The sequence below is a fragment of the Trematomus bernacchii genome, unplaced genomic scaffold (assembly GCF_902827165.1).
Source record: "Trematomus bernacchii unplaced genomic scaffold, fTreBer1.1, whole genome shotgun sequence".
NCBI lineage: Eukaryota > Metazoa > Chordata > Actinopteri > Perciformes > Nototheniidae > Trematomus > Trematomus bernacchii.
Window position 1 is genome coordinate 10968470 of NW_022987714.1, and position 16763 is coordinate 10985232.

General features: G+C 39.9%; 1 protein-coding gene across 1 annotated transcript; it reads right to left on the bottom strand.

The window, feature by feature from the left end:
- Positions 1-6003: 6003 nt before the first annotated feature.
- tbxas1 (thromboxane A synthase 1 (platelet)) lies at positions 6004-14924 on the bottom strand. Its single transcript, XM_034142126.1, has 14 exons — positions 14778-14924; positions 12273-12423; positions 11865-11958; positions 11133-11185; positions 10885-10981; positions 10660-10776; positions 9135-9223; positions 8901-9049; positions 8546-8676; positions 8082-8426; positions 7834-7922; positions 7192-7329; positions 6920-7082; positions 6004-6472 (listed from the first exon to the last, which is right to left on the bottom strand). Exons 2-14 carry the CDS (start codon positions 12371-12373, stop codon positions 6356-6358), a joined length of 1683 nt encoding a protein of 560 aa, XP_033998017.1. The 5' UTR covers positions 12374-12423; positions 14778-14924; the 3' UTR covers positions 6004-6355.
- Positions 14925-16763: the final 1839 nt, after the last annotated feature.

Consider the following 16763-nt stretch of genomic DNA (forward strand, 5'->3'; position numbering starts at 1 on the left):
CTAGAGAAAGACACTATAAGGGCTACATGTCAGGTTATGCATCTCTCCTGCAGAGGATCCCTACACATGACCAAGAAATCAAAATGTTTTTTCCCTACTGTAATCCAGAGCCGTAATCAAACCCAAAGGTTGCAGTTTGAAGTTGAAGGAGAGAGAAAACTTATCTTTCGATCCCGTTTGAATTGTGCCATGAATTACACATATGATGTTTGTCAATCTTAAAAAATAATTTCCATGTCAAAAAACTCACAGTTTGTCGTAAAACTGTTGAAATATAAGACTATGAAAAATACGCAACTAGAAAGACTACAAATCCCAGAGTCGCGTAAGTGATGTCACAATTGTTTTCCTCCACTAAAATCTAACATCATATGTGTAATTCATGGCACAATTCAAACGGGATCGAAAGATACGTTTTCTCTCTCCATTGACTTCAATACATTATTTTTCCGAAATAAGGTCCCATGGGGCGGAAGTAGATGGGCGTGACTCCCTCCCCTTCCGGTGGACCTCCATGGGACCTTATTTCGGAAAAATTATGTATTGAAGTCAATGGAGAGAGAAAGATTATCTTTCGATCCCGTTTGAATTGTGCCACGAATTACACATATGATGTTTGTCAATTTAAAAGATAATTTTGCAAGTCAAAAAAAAAAAAATGTGTCGTAAAACTGTGAAGTAACACATTTGTTTGTGTGAAACGCTCAATGAACTACATCTCTGGTCAACAACACACGTCACCAAGATGGCCGTCACTACTGTCTTGTCAACAAAACGATTGACTATCCTCACTATCACCACAATGAAACACGTCCTGAAGAATGTCATGCAAAGCTGCCTGCCTGCCTTCCTTTGATTCTCTCTGAACTGCCTGGTCGTTTTAATGTTTAATGTCAACCATTTGTGCAGATAGCATGAAGTAGAGAAGATCGCCGATGCTAACGTTAGCGTTAGCATTTCTCCCCCGGGCGAAATGTATTATAGAATGATCACACCGGTGACAGTACTATTCAAAGGGTTCACGAAATATGACTACTACTCTTACTGTTTAACATATTGGGTTACTTAATGTTACTTCATGTTAAGGCTAATAAAAATGACAAGGCTGTAATGCTAACTAACGTGCTAGCTACTAGCTAGGTAGCTAACTTGATCAAGCCACTCCAGGTCCTTTCATCAGACGAGAAGCAAAAGAACGAGCAAGACCCATTGCTGGTATAATAACAACCTGGTACTAAGCACACAGGCATCTTGTTAAAGTTATCTTATCTTAGCCAGCACCATATAGATAGATTATATCTATATATGCGCTGATTTTAGGTATCTGAATGGTGGAGGAAAACAATTGTGACATCACTTACGCGACTCTGGGATTTGTAGTCTTTCTAGTTACGTATTTTTCATAGTCTTATATTTCAACAGTTTTACGACAAACTGTGACTTTTTTGACATGGAAATTATTTTTTAAGATTGACAAACATCATATGTGTAATTCATGGCACAATTCAAACGGGATCGAAAGATACGTTTTCTCTCCCCATTGACTTCAATGCATAATTTTTCCGAAATAAGGTCCCATTATCCGGAAGTAAGTGGGCGTGACTTCGCCACTCTATTGGTTCGCAAAAGGGTTCATCTCATGAGGCTTCATCATGGGCTTCATTTGAACACAAACCCCCCTGTTGGTCAAAGTGTGTAAAACAGGCAGATTTGACATCTCAATAGTGTGCTCTATCTCATACCGAGTTCCCAATGAGTAAAGCCTTAAGGCCCTGACACACCAGGCAGTCACCAGAGAACTCGCCAACACCCGACACCGACAGTTCCATCGACGAGTTCTCCTGCGTATTGGCCGTGTGTCGCACTGGAAATCACCGCAAAGACTTCAGCCGAGCACGTACGAACTGCGCATGCGTGAGTGGCAATAACTCTCCTTACCAGCAGGCGGCGGTAGTGTGTATTCGTCATTCAAAATAGGCAACAACCGGAAGACAGAGAAGAAGAACAGACTGATATAAACAAACAAATAGCATGTGCGTTCCATTTTCACTCTCGTCCATCGAAAACATGTTTTAGAATATAAAAATACATCAATGATGAAATGAGCACATAAAGTGCAGACATACTATAAAATCACAGTTAATAGACCTGCATCTGATGATCGCAGTGTTCTGGCGGGTGTGTAGTTTATTGAGTCAGCAATGTAATAATGGCCACTTCTTGCTAAATTTACGATGAGATGAAAAACCGGACTTGACCAAACAAATCACGGAGCTCTCAGCAGAGGACAGCCGGGGACGCTCCCGCCGATATCAGAGATGTCCCTGCTATGTGTGGGAGGTAAGAGAGGACATGTCTTTAAGTATCACCTGCTGGTGTTTAGCTGCTGTCTTGTGCCTTAAATCGTTTGTTTACGTCCCTCACTTCCGTTTCGCTTCTCATTTGCTAGCTGAACTGCTGATCAGAGTGGTTTCTTGGCCCGATAGCTTGTGTCCGACACCTGGCCGATTCAACATGTTGAATCGGCCGGGTGTCGACCGTGAAAGGCCAAATAAGGCGTGTCACGGCCGAGGGTTCGGGACACACCAAATTGACTTTGGGCGACAAGGAACCCGTTTTCGCCCAACAACGCAAGACGGCCGATATCGGCCTGGTGTGTAGGGGCCTTTAGAATAACTCTAAACAACAACCATAAAATCATATTTTCATGTTAACAATATTGTTTTTATTCCAGTTGAATGATTGTGATTGAAAAGCCTAAGGAGGCTGGTAAACATTGCAAAGAGGGATTTGTATTCGTTAATAATATTCATACACGTAACCATGTTGTAGCCTGAGAAAGGCTAAACCATATCAAAGAATACATTGATTAACTACATTATCTAATTTAGCTGTAGCTTTTATAAACAACAAAAAAGACGTATTGTTCAGTCGTTGAACCAGGGACCCTGAGGTCGTGAGTCAATTGCTTTCCAGCTGAGCCACAGCCCGCACACTGAATCTCCCTGAAAACACTCCATCGTATTTATTCCTGTATTTATTCATGTTCCGACCTCTATATAAGTGAGGGTCTGAGCTCTTTTAATTCCATCGTGTCACCAGCGGACCCGGGTACAGCATGGATGTATAATAAGAACTGGATACAGCGTGGGAGGCGGGGCCTCATTAATTCCTATGAGAGTTGCTCATTCGCGCATGATGATAAAATGGCCCAACTTTTGAGAGAGCGAAACGTCACAGATTACCCGGCATGCCTGAGAAGTACCCGTATGTGCGCTCATAGCGCATGCGCAACTTTAACTATGCCCCCCAAAATGCTCGTTCACATCAAGCACGTCAATTTGCGTACACGTAACAGCACCGCACGTTCATGACAGCATGGTAATGGTTTGTTATGATAGATTTGATATTAACGAGGCGGCAGTTAGCAGCTAGCGGTTAGCTAGTAATTATGCTAATTTACACATCAATCGTTATGTACTTTTATATTACGCTGTAACAGGATCTAGTGATATCCAAGCAACAGAGCTTCATTTAGCATGAAAGAATTATTGCACTGTATGTATATATACACAGTGCAATAAGCTTCTTAGTGCAATAAGAAGCTACAGGGACGTTAATCTACGTCGGTAATATTAACTTTATTTAATACAACATTTACGGTACAAGATTTAATTATACAGCCCATGTAGTATAATATTTTACAAATGATGAATTACAGCAAACATGTGCAATATATCCATTATTACAGCTCCGTGGGCTGGCAGTAAGGCGATATGGGCCCGTTCTTATTGTGCATCCATGGGTAAAGATTAGTGATGTGTCGGTCGCGAACGAGCCGGCTCAAAGAGCCGGCTCTTTTAAGTGAACGACGGGAGCCGGCTCGCGCCCGCGAACGAGCCGTTTTTTTGTTTTTGTTATTTTTTGTTAAGTAATACAAGACAGAATGATATGATGATCTCCGCGCTACAGCTGCTCCGTGCATGCATACAGTGGCATGTAATATCCAAGGATTAGAGACTGTTGCTGCTGTTTTGAGCATTGCAATACATTTATTTGTTTTATGTTTTTTTATGATTATCCTTGGGCTCAGCAAAGATTTTATTTCAGCTGTTGCTGTCTTTTTTTCTATAGTTAATACTGAAATAGAGCCCTGCTGTTTTATCAGGGCCTTTTCTTTAAATATAATTTTAAAATGTCGATACAGTAGCCCCTTTTTATAAATGTCTATGCTTAAGTTTTTATAGGTGTTGCTATCTGCTTTGTGTAGCGTGGTTCTACAAGGAAGTCTGTGCATTCATTGGGTGGTATCAGAGAGATACAAGGGTCTGTAAATGCAATGAAAACAATTGGCCACAGCAAATAATTGATATTAAACATGTAATTTTTACTTTTGAATACTTCAGTACAAAGGATGTATTGAATAATTTAAGTGATATGTGTACACATATAAATCATTAGTCAAAACAGGGTTACATTTGATTGAATTATAAAAGGTATAATATGTGGTAAACTGAAGAGCCGTTTGGGAGCCGAAAGAGCCGGCTCTTCTTGGTGAGCCGAGCCAAATTATCCGGCTCACCAAGAAGAGCCGGAATTCCCATCACTAGTAAAGATAAACGCATGTAGTGCTGAACACGTAACATGAACATGCCGGGCGGCGCGGTCCCGTGGGTTAGATGCGCGTTCATAATGCAGAGGGAAATAACTCGCAGAATAACGTTATTAGCACATTTTTACAACTTGAGGAACGAATGTTTTTAATAAGGGCTATACAAGTGTTCATACTGGGTAGTTTATTTAGTTTAAAAAAAATTATCCAACGAGTTACAGACCACTCTTTCCCCATGTAAGTCAATGGGAAAAAGTGTTTCCGGGCCTGGCAACCAAAAGGAAGTGTAGTACCGCCGTTTGGCCAGCACGAATATTTTCATCCGAGTCCGGCGCACTTCCTGGGGGCTTGGGGTACAGGAGGGGTAATATAGTTCTTATTATACATCCATGGGTATTATGAGCGTTGTGGTTCAACGGTTCAACCGATCTGAATCGCTTTCTGAAGCAGTCACGTGGTATCGACAGGCAGCGAGGCTTCGTTTGTCATCGATGACGTCACTGGCCCAAAACGATACAAGCCTCGATACATGCTTCACAAAAAGCTTCGGGGATTACTCGACACGCTCCGAAGCCTCGGCGCAATACGCAACATCACTAATTACAGCTGTTGTGTTAAATAAGATAACTTCTGATTCGTGATTAACTGTAAGCTAAGCTAACAGGTGTAAATACACTTAATGAAACCTCTGCAGGTGTTTAATCCACTCACCTCTTCTTCTTCTTCTTCTTCTCTCGGTTTTTGGCAGATTGCAAACAACTTAAAAGGTGCATACCGCCACCTACTGTACATGAGTATGAATCATCATATCATTCCATCTCTTTAACCCGGTGGTTCTCAAAGTGGGAAGAGGCATGACAGTATCCAATGTATCCAACAAAATTAATTATCGTGAGAGGCCTATACATGAAACACACACAAACAAATCTACAGACTTACTCTAAACTGCCAAATATATTAATTAACACACTCTCACTCTCATATACTCTTTGACTCTATTTTGGCCTAGTAGAACAATAAGCAGCACACTTTTACTTTTTTATCATTTCTACTGGATCTTAGATCTGCGCATGCGCAATACGGGTCGGGGATTGACCAACCGGCTCCCACTGCTCTGCTGTCTGTTAACGTTGTTAAGAGTGGTGGGGGCGGGGAGGGAGCGGATCGACAGCTTGAGCAGCTGTCAACTCAACATTGTAAATAACCAACCAAAAACAATCGCCGGTTCATCTTGTTTTTGGCGTGAGAATAGTTTGGGCAGCGTGAGAGCGTGAGATTGAGAGTGAAAGCGTGTGTCACACACGCCAGATGCGTGAGAGTTGGCAACCCTGCTTTGAAGGGGTTTAAAGATGTAACGTGACAGCATTGTGTAAGACTGGAGTCAACAGCAGTAACTTGTAGAGACCATAACACCCATTTTAATATATTTAAATGCACTTGCATATCAATAAAAAAAATGTATTCTACAGTGCAAGGAAGACAAATAGTTGAGGTGAATTCATTCATTTCAGACTTTTATGCAGTGCGTCTTTATTCGCTCGACTCTTTTTTGTACTCACGTCTCATCTTCAGTACCCTTTAAAGTTCACTCACCAAGAAGAAAGGCACTAACCATGCACAGTCATCGAGAAATACAGTGAACTGTAACTTAAAATGCAATGTTTCAATCTTGTATAAGATAACTATTAAATATGTATGCTTTGTAACGGTTCATCAGGTTTCCATGGTGATGACCTGCCCGTCTCAACTGTCTGATGGTGGACAATTCACTTCGCCTTCTCCAGCGTCTCTTCTTTCAATTTTCACAAATATGCCGTTTTTAGGTCCCAGAGTGCTTGCTGACTTCAACTCAAGAGGAACCTGAACAAAGACATGAAAACCATATGAAAAAGCAACATTTGAGCATATACTCTATATATAACCACGCATGGAAATAGATGAAAGATTATCACATTTGGACTATTACAACCTTAGTAATTATAGACAGTTCAGTTGGTGCAAATTACAATAATTTAACTGTATTATTGATAATTAATTATAAGCGCCTTTCAAGGGACCCAAGGCCGCGTTACATGGTGAACAAACAAACAAACAAAACAAACAAAACTAAAGGGGCCAATAATAAAGTAAACAAATTAAATAAATAGCAGTAGGAGTGGAAGCAGTGTTGATAAAACATGACCGCTGTGCTTTGGCCAGTGTTCTTGCAGTTCTGCTCAGTGTTTAAATGTGTCTCGTGTTAACCAATAATTTTTTAGATTTGTCGTTTTTTAAGAGATTGTTGTCCTCCTTAGTGTTGGAACCCACCTTGGTCTCAGAGCAGGCCACGATGCTGAACTTGCGGAATATACGAACTAACGCCATCTTCATTTCCAGTTGGGCGAGCCTCATTCCCACACAGTTACGGGGTCCGGCTCCGAACGGCAGGTATACGAAGGGATGTCGACTGGCCTTGGCCTCTGGTGTGAATCTAGAGATAAATGCAGGTATTTTACCACCTAACACTAACCCCAGATTTGAAACAATGAGTCACAGGTTGCAGTCTCTGTAGTTTATCTCCTGTAAGAACAGCCCTCTACCGCTCAGGGATGAAGCTCTGCGGCTCGGGCCAGTGCTCGGGGTCCTGGTGGAGGAAGCCGGCGGGGATCTCCAGAGTTGCTCCTTTGGGGAGGAACTGTCCGTTCACCACACAGTCCTCGTCGATGTCTCTCGCAAACCTGTAGAGAGCAAAATACCATAGATTTCATTTCATTTTGATTTGTTCCGTTCATGGTATGCACAAACTCAATGTATAACAAGTATTTACAAAACATGTCTCTGTAAACACACCATACCCGAAAGAGAGCAGGGAGAAGAACATAATGTATACCTGTAATATACCTTATAGTACCGGTCCCTTACTCAAAAAATAAATAAATAGAAATAGATGGTCTGTCCTTCATATTTTCTTATTAACAGCCAATCATTGCAGTATCGTAGGAAAATAAGAGAGACACAAAACGTACAAAAGATACTTAGTTCCCACTTGACAGTTAAGGGAAAGAAAAAGAAAATGCATGTATTATTCCCATAAACAATTTTTTCTTTCTCTCCTCCATTTGATTTCTGTATTATTAAATACAGAAACTAAAACATATACTGTATGTTTGTATGTAGAGAAATAGTTAACCCTGTTCATTCTGCAAAAATGATCTTATCCTCATTGAATGTTCTGGATTTACCTGAATCCTGGAGGGTAGAGGCGCAGTGTTTCACTTATCACCATGTCTAAATACTTCAACTCCTGGACATTTGTGTAATCCGCTGACTCCTACAACACAAGGAAGATAAGATCAAATCAGGACAATTTCAGTACATTTTAAAAACAGAATGAGCAAATGTGTGCACTGAATTGCGTCTGAAACTTAAATCTTGTTGTTAGTAGCTGAAGAAAATGAGATGATATCAAACCGTAAGGCGTCACACCCACATGTCTGGTGTAGAACTCGTCCACCTCTTCCTGCACTCTGCGTTGACATTCGGGGTTGATGGCCAGGAGGTAGCAGGTGAAGGCCAACGTGTTGCTGCTGGTCTCGTAGCCTGCCAGCAGAAAGACAAAAGCCTGGCCCACAATCTCATCCTCAGTGATCATCTTTTTCTGTGGGCGCATGGTGGAGGGCTCCTGTGGGGGGGGGGGGTCGTCCTGATCGGAGGCCGACAGCTGGTTCCTCTGATCCAGCTCAGCAGCGTGCTTCTCTGAGTCAAAGTGCTCCAAAGACACATGCTCCTTGCTGGTTCGTGCATCCAACATCAGCTGGAGGAAGTCTCTACGCCTCTGCATACACAAGAAACCCAATTAACTCATTTTTAAAACATTGTTAAAACTAGGAAATGGTAAGTTTTATATACAGTATACATTATCTTATAAGCTTATTAAGTGACAATGAGCTTCACCTGCTCAGGAGGCTGCTCCTCTCTCTGCTGGATGATCCTCTGGATGCTAGTCGTGAAGAAACTATTCATCTGGTCACGCCTTTTGTTTGGGATGAGTCCCGCCAGAGGAGCCATGATGAATGGGAAAGCAACTGGACACACAAATCAACTATTTACATTTAAATAAATCTATAACAATCTATTTAGTTTATGATTAAAGTTCTCCAAATGCAATAACCCCATTTATATATAGGGAAACATACCTCTTCTGGTCTATGTTTTAATATTTTGGTTACTTGCTTACATTGCATTCCTGTACAAATGCCTCCAATAAACACATACAGTATAAATAGAAATACAAAGAGATTGGACTGACTGAAGAACAGCATGATGGGCCTGAAGAAAGAGAAGCCGAAGAACATCTGAGCATGGCGGACAAACGGGTCGTCTGGGTTTTTCTGAGAGTCCACCTGAGTTCCAAATGCCACACTGGCAATAACATCCATGGTGAAGCAGCCGAAACATCTGCAGAACACACACAAACTAAAACATCAAGCCGTGAAGATGATAATATAATACTGATTGCCTGTGTTCATTCGAGTGTGATCACCTGTGGATGTCAAAGGCTTCTCCTGACTCAGCGGAGACGTTCAGGTTCGTCATCAGGGCATCGGTGGCTGTGTTGATGAGCGGAACCATCTACAGGAACAATGAGAGACACTGATACTCGTCAAAGTTGCCAGTGAATACAACACGGGTCGGATAGATTGGTGCAGAAAGAATACTGTACTCGCGAGCTGCTCATTTGGTATTGATTCTTTAAAAAAAATATTGATCATAAAAACATAAATAAAAAACATGTCCCTGCATTACTTTCCCCTCTTTAGTATGCTTGTGCCAAAAAAACTGAGATCAGAACCTAGCGCCTAGCCAACCTCCACATCAAACAGGTGTTTTTTTTATAGGGGCCCTATTATGCTTATTTTCGGAAGTAAATAAAGGACTAAAATGGAGGTGTTTCAGGCAGATTTTAGGGTTCGCAGACCATTTACACGTACAAAAACCTATATCACACACTACGGGGAAGGGAAGACCCCAAAAAGCATAATAGGGCCTCTTTAAAATGACCATTCTTTTGAAAGATCTATTGACGAGTCATGATCATTATGGGTACAGTTAAAATGTAACAAGAACGTTTGCTATTGTAAACCATTTAAATAGTTTGTGACCTACTAATCACCAATCATTTGGGAAAGGTGCCACAGACAGATAAAGAGCACACTCAGACTACTGTACGCAGTTGAAAAAGGCATTCGTAGATCAAAATAACAGTCAATACACACGCTGCATGGACGTACAGTCACACTGTGGGGATGACTATTCAAAGTTAATCCCGGCTGAAGAGAAGTTTAAAGGATAAATAGTGTGATTAAGAGGTTGATATGAAAAAGATAAAGATAGGTAATTAAATTCAATATTTTTGATTTACCAATGAAGGAAGAAAATAACTTGATCAGATATCATTCAAAGTCAAAATGTAGACAGCAAAGAGAATTTAGATGTACCATGAACTCAACACGCCTTGGAAATCATTTCTCTTTTTCAACAAAGAAGTCTTTCACTTCCTCTCCACTCCTTTCTCCTGGACTAAAATATTGTCTCCAATGATGAACAGATCTGATATTTCCTGCAGATCAAAGCAGAAGGTCTGCGCTGCCGTAAATTCATTCAGAGACAAGCTTATCAGCGGTACCAGGACACCACTCTCCACCCGTTAGATACAAAAAACACTTCTCGTAGTTACACCAACTTGAGCCTTTAGTTATACGAGAAACTGATATTTCATTATACTCATGTACATAATAATAACATTGCCCAAGTAAAAAAATGTGACCTTAAAAAAGAAACGTGGGGGAAATTATTTTAATATTTTACAAAACAGTAAGAGCTGTCTTTCCTTCAACTCTACTTCTTGCCCTCCATCTGTAACTGTTTGGATAAAAAGGTTGAACTTGTATGTCTGTGAGCTGTTTCTTGTAGACATTAATGATCTGAACTTCTATCCTGCAAATTTCAATACCACAAAAGCATTTAAGAAAGTGGCAGCATCTAATAGGCGTTCACTCTTATCTCACCTCTTTCATCTTGGCAGCGCTGAAGGACGGGGTCAGGATGCTCCGCACTCTCTTCCAGCGTTCATTCCTCAGCATGAGCAGGCAGTCTGTCATGGGCTTGGAGGCAAAGCGAACAGTCTACACAGAGAGAAAGGAGAGAACAAAAATATATGTACTTATGTCATCATTAAACCATAGAGAGAGAGCACAAAGTGTACATGGGAATGTTTTCTTTCATGTCCTCACCATTCTGTTTGGGAAGCTGCTGAAGTCCCTGACCATCACCTGTCTGAGCATGTCAGGGTCCGCTATCACCACCACCGCTCTCCGGCCCAAATAATACCTGAAATATACCAAATGGAGTTAATCTTAATGCTGCCACCATGGGTATTTACAAAAGAAGTGTAGGTTTCGTTATACAATGTGACAGAACTAAAAATGTTCAGAGCATCATTTCATCAGATGCTGATACAGAAAGTATTTCTAATATTTACCCACAAACTCTGCCATGCGTCTTTATCAGATCATTGATAGGGTTGAAAAAACCCTTAAACGAAAATAAAGAACAAGATCAAAACAGATGAAAAAAATAGCGCATCACCCATCAACTCTTTTTTTGTTGTAAAATAACTCCATGTTAGCGACAGATCACTATTTGGGTTGTTGTCAGTATGACTACAGAATGATGTGACTGTGGGAGATGTATATATTTATAATTTATAGCCAACTTGTTGATCAAAAACCTATGACAAGAACATTATATCTAACAAAACGGACAAGGATGATGATGAGGAAGGTCCCACTTCCATATCATCTTGTAGTTAATCTCCGGGAATAAGATCAACCACTTTTAAATTAGGCATTAAGATATATTATACTAAACAATCTGCATTAAAAAAGATTTCAGGATGGCTTTTGCTATTTAATGTTTTTTTTTTTAAGTAGGCTGTTGTGCAAAAACCCAAATTGATAATGGATGTTCAATTCATTACAATCCTTTTTCATAGTGCTGATCACTACCCAGCCTAGCCAGTAGAGGTCACTGGCTAGTCAAGCTAGTGCTGGTAGAAGAGTAACTAATCAGAGTGCAGTGGTGGAGGTATAAAGAGAACAGTACTAGTGCAGTAATAATGTTGGAAGGAAGATTTTGCTTACATTGGTAGGTAATATGTTTCATTGTCCAAACTAAATCTGACAGAAGTTGAAGACAAAAGAGGTAATCTTACCTGACGAAACATGAATATGTTGCCCAGGAAAGGCATTGGCTTTGGGTGTTTGATGCCACATCGTGAAAGGACTGAATATGGGTAGATTGAATACCTAGAAGACAGTGCACAGAGTTGTATCGATGAATGAAAATAGCGCTGTTAAGAGTCGGCAAAACAATAGTGGAGTACAATTAAATCTCCAGTTGGTTCCCTGGTCAACAATATTATAAAGTGTTCCTTCAAGAACCTCATCTATCTGAAACCCAGCATGCAAAGCTGCAACAATCAGATCTGATGAGTGAGGAGGTTGCTTATCTGCATTTCAAGAAGGAATGTGCTTTATATTATTAGTATATTACACAATATTGACTTCATTCCCACAGCCACTGCAGCAACCCAACACAGAGGTTTGAAGTATTCACTCACCAGTAAAGCAGACCCAGGAAGATGAGGCCGAGGCTAAACGTCACCGTCAGTCCACTGGCCTTGATGTGGAAAACATTTAGATAGTCAATTAAAGCCTCCATAATGTAAAAACTCCTCTCAGTTCTCCACTGCCAGCATTAGGTCAAGACACCTGGAAAGAAGGAAAGAGAAAGAAATCAGGTCGGTGTCTATCCATTTATAATAAATACTAAACAAGTAGAACACATCTCAAATTTCACAATATTTAAAAGCCCTACTTCTTCAAGAGAAGAAAGCATGGGCGTCGCAGCAATTATATGAGGGTGGGACAAGTCCCCCCCACTTTTTCAAATGATTAGTTTAGACCCCCCCACTTTTACTATGCGGAAAGTCCGTGAATCGGTCTATCCACTCGCCGCACTTTGTAGAGCGCTGTGTCAGTGCTTCACTATCAAATGAAATCCATTCCACTTGCTTATTGAGAGAATGCCCAAATCAATGAAACTCCGTACCATGTTTTCACTGCTACTTTGTACCAAGGCAGATTCTCACATAGCGCGCATGTTCAAGGAGTGTTGTCATAGTTGGACAGCTCAGATCTGTTGTATGAAGCGATGCCGGTAGCGGAGGTAAGGCACACACACCAAATGATCAGGAAAAGGTTAATACAGCGAAAATCAAAGCTGACGATCTCTTGGTTTGATATGTTTTCTCCCCCAGACAACATGGACATAAGAACATTTTTTTCAAAGAAGAGGAAAGTAAGTCATCAGCTGGTAGCAGTTAATCAGTTAACAGTGATGGCGGCGTCTCACTTCTGGAGAGGAGTTTCGTCTTTATGTTCATGATAGAGAGATACAAATACTGAATAGTTTAGATGAGAAAAGGCATCGAAATGCCAGGTTACTAGTATTTATCATGTAAACATGGAACATGAATAACCCGATCTCTCTGTGCTCATGTAAACACCATATCCCCAATATGATCATAACCGGGATAATACTCATAAACGGCTTACTGATGTCCATGTAGAGACGCAGTCAGTGTGTTTTACTGGAGCCTCAGTTCGATAAGAGATTCTTTTCTGAGTTCTTTAACTACTCTCTCTCAAAATGGTAATGTACATTATGTTTTAATTATACTTCTTATCATTCAGAAGCTTTTTGTGTGTGTTTATGTTTTACTGAGTGCTTATAGGCAATTTCCATCCCAGTATTCAGTTAACTATTTATTTTCTGTGCACATCACATAGACGAGCTAATATTCTACCTACTGCTTGGGACTTTGAGTCTTCAAAATGTCCAATGTCACAGACTGGGACTTACTTTAGAGTCAGTTGTATTTACATTCAGTATGACTTGTTATGATTCAATGTGAAAGAGTATACTGATCAATAAATAATTATCACTTCACCACCTCTCTTGACATCTAGGCACTTGCGAGTGAGTCAGAGGCAGAATACAGGGACAGTGGAGAGAGGTCCATTGCTGAGGTGAGTGATGAAAGGGAAATGACAGTTGAGAGTAAATTGTGATGTGGACTCTCATGCCAGGATTTTAAGGAAATCAGTGGGGATATTGAACAGGAAACATTTCAGTCAAGGGCATCATATGACCAATATAGACAGAAGAGCAACATTTATTTGAACATTTAAGTCAATGATACCATTGCTAGGTGAACTGAACATCCGTATGGAGTCAGATCAGTCTCAATATTAATAAATGCTCACAGAAGGATTCACAAATGTATTTTGCGATTTATATATAAATGACTCTCCACAACAATATCTCTCAATGCACTCACAAATATTTATTGTTGTATATAAATGTACAAAAAATGGGCATTTAAACTGCTTTTTATTAATTCAAAGACAGCTCTGAATTAATAATCAAATATGTTTCCTTTCTTTACTACTGGATGAAATTACAAAATGTACCCATCATTTTCCTCACACATAAAAGTATCAAACCACCTGTTAAAATGCACCAGAATACAGGAAATCTATATATTTTTTCGCCCCCACACCCCCCCGTTAAAAATGTCCCCCCCACATTCAGGATGCTTCCTACGCCCATGGAAGAAAGCATCAGTCACATAATATATTTTGGTGGACTATGCTCTCAGGCTTTTTTGTTTTGTATCAATAGTTGTCTGGTTTACCATAAACACATGTTAATGATTTGTTCAAGCAGCTTTGTTTTTGTTGTGTTCACCTTTCACCTCAAACGGAAAGGTTTGAAAAGTACGGTGAAAAGTACTCCGGTGTGAACGCGGCTATGGGGGCTAGTACCTCTTATACTGAGCTATGTTCGTGCGTTTGGATCCTCTCAACATGCCACAATTCAATAGCAAACACGTAAGAATATTGTTTTTACAACCTGAGTACGGATCCTTAAACAGTTAACCAATTAGCCTACATTTATTTGAGGTGAAATACAGCGTTTAAATACCCAGACGTCACTCTGTAGGTCATATGTGATGCTAAATTACTAGCTACAACAAAATATGGCATATTGTATGACTTACTCTTTAATGTCTCTGCAGCACGTCGTCTAACTGTTTTCATGTAACGTTATCATGTCATCCCGCTTCTTTATAAGACATTAGCAAACATCAGTCCATGGTCATACTGCTCCTTTTCATAATGGTCCTCTTCGTCCTGTAATAGTTCGCAGCACCAGAGACAGCTGAGGCTCATACTGCCACCTACTGGACGGGCAGCGTTGTATAAGTCATGCAGCAACATATTACTTTGGCGCCCCCCTCCGGACAAACAACGTCTTTGTTCTTCAGCTGTTTTGTGTAATCCAAAAACAGCACTGTATTTCCTCCATTTATAATAATTTAGTAATGATCATAACATCTCCACATCTTCGGTTTCAACGTTTTTGGTATGTGAGCAGAAGGCATCCTTTTGTTTGTCTTCAACCCAAAAATACTGATTTATTCATGAATGTATTTGGTATACATATATCTGTGACCTGCTTTGCGTCAGGCCTGTCAGGAGTTGGTTGCTAATTATACTGGAAGCTATGTGTAAATTACAATCCTACGTTTCTTCTTACCATGATTGATTTGTATTGATTTAAAATGTAGTGTGTAGTGTGTATCTGTGAGGTTTGATCATCTCTCATGGGTTTACTCCTCTTTCTTTGGCTGTTTCTCAGAACTCATGGATATATGTCAAAGCTTTAATATGGATATGGACTGATTAAAAAAGAAATATATATATATATATATATATATATATGTGTGTGTTCTGGGTTTTACAAATAATCCATAAGACTCAGTTCTTATACGACTTAGCAGCATTTTAGCCACTATATATTTGATGACACCTGAAGTTACTTTTTAAACAACTTCACATTATCTAAATAAAAAGTATTTAAAAAGACATCTCAAAACAGAAAGATTGATTTCCAGGTGTTTTATTGAATTCAACAACAAAACCGTGAAAGTGAGAGATCAGGGTGATACCGCTGCATCCACTCTCAGGAGACCCAGGACTTCCAAAGACACAGGAGGAGTTCTAAAAGAAGAAACAAAAATGTCTTTTTACTTTGCATTATGTAAGAGTTCAGCATATGGTAACTCTTTAAGTGTCTATTGCTTTTTTTGTAATCTTAAAATACTTACATAGACTGAAACACAGACGACTATCTCTCCAGAGGTAAGCCTGGATTTGCTGCAGGAACATTGTGTCTCTGTATGAGAAATGAATGAAACGTGTTTAACAGAATGAGCAACAATTTGAATGATTAAAAAAAGCAAAGTAAGACTTGTAGGAAATGTCTGTATTGTTGTCATTACGTGTTACCTGTCTGATCTCCAGTTTGTCCTGCAGGTCGGATGGGAGCGGTTCCTGGTTCGCCAGGGTAACCCTGCATGTACTGCACTTTATGTCAGTCTGAGGCTCACACTTACCTTTTACTGTACAGTGATCAGCAGGCTCAGGGGGTGGAGTGCAGAAGAGAAATATAAAGAATAGTTAGTAAATAGGAAAAGTGATACATGTATGAATGAGTGTAGCTTACAGGGTGCAGACAGTTTACATCAAAACATTACATTTGCTTTCTTTGCATTAAATCCTACTGTAGTGTTTTTATCCACAGAGAATCGCAGCAGCTCAGGGGAAGGAGGTAAGAGGAAATATATCAAATGTTGAGTAAGACAGATCATATTTCAATTTTGAATCAATGACATCACAAAAGTATTTTGTTTATTATTGTTTTCTCTAGCTTGCACTTACCTTGATGTCCACAGTGAATGGCAGCAATCTCTGAATAAAAAACACTTATTACATTTATAAAGACAAACTTAGATTAGTGGAAAGACAAACAGGGGTAGCATATGCAGTGGATATATTTTTTACTTTAAGTCAGACATTTGTACTCACGTTTTTCTCCAAGGTGTAGTATGAGTAAGTAATGGTTACTAAAACATGATCCGATCTTTAAAAAAAAGTATTGATAAGCATACAGATATTACACACAGTAACACATATTTCATACT

What these genes read in the sequence shown, in the direction of transcription:
- tbxas1 (XM_034142126.1), bottom strand. Translation starts at nt 12,373, where the DNA reads ATGGAGGCTTTAATTGACTATCTAAATGTTTTCCACATCAAGGCCAGT. An exon ending in ACGCATGGCAGAGTTTGTGG is followed by an intron (nt 10,982 to 11,132) that starts GTAAATATTAGA and finishes GGTATATTTCAG; the next exon opens with GTATTATTTGGGCCGGAGAG. An exon ending in GCAGCTTCCCAAACAGAATG is followed by an intron (nt 10,777 to 10,884) that starts GTGAGGACATGA and finishes CTCTCTGTGTAG; the next exon opens with ACTGTTCGCTTTGCCTCCAA.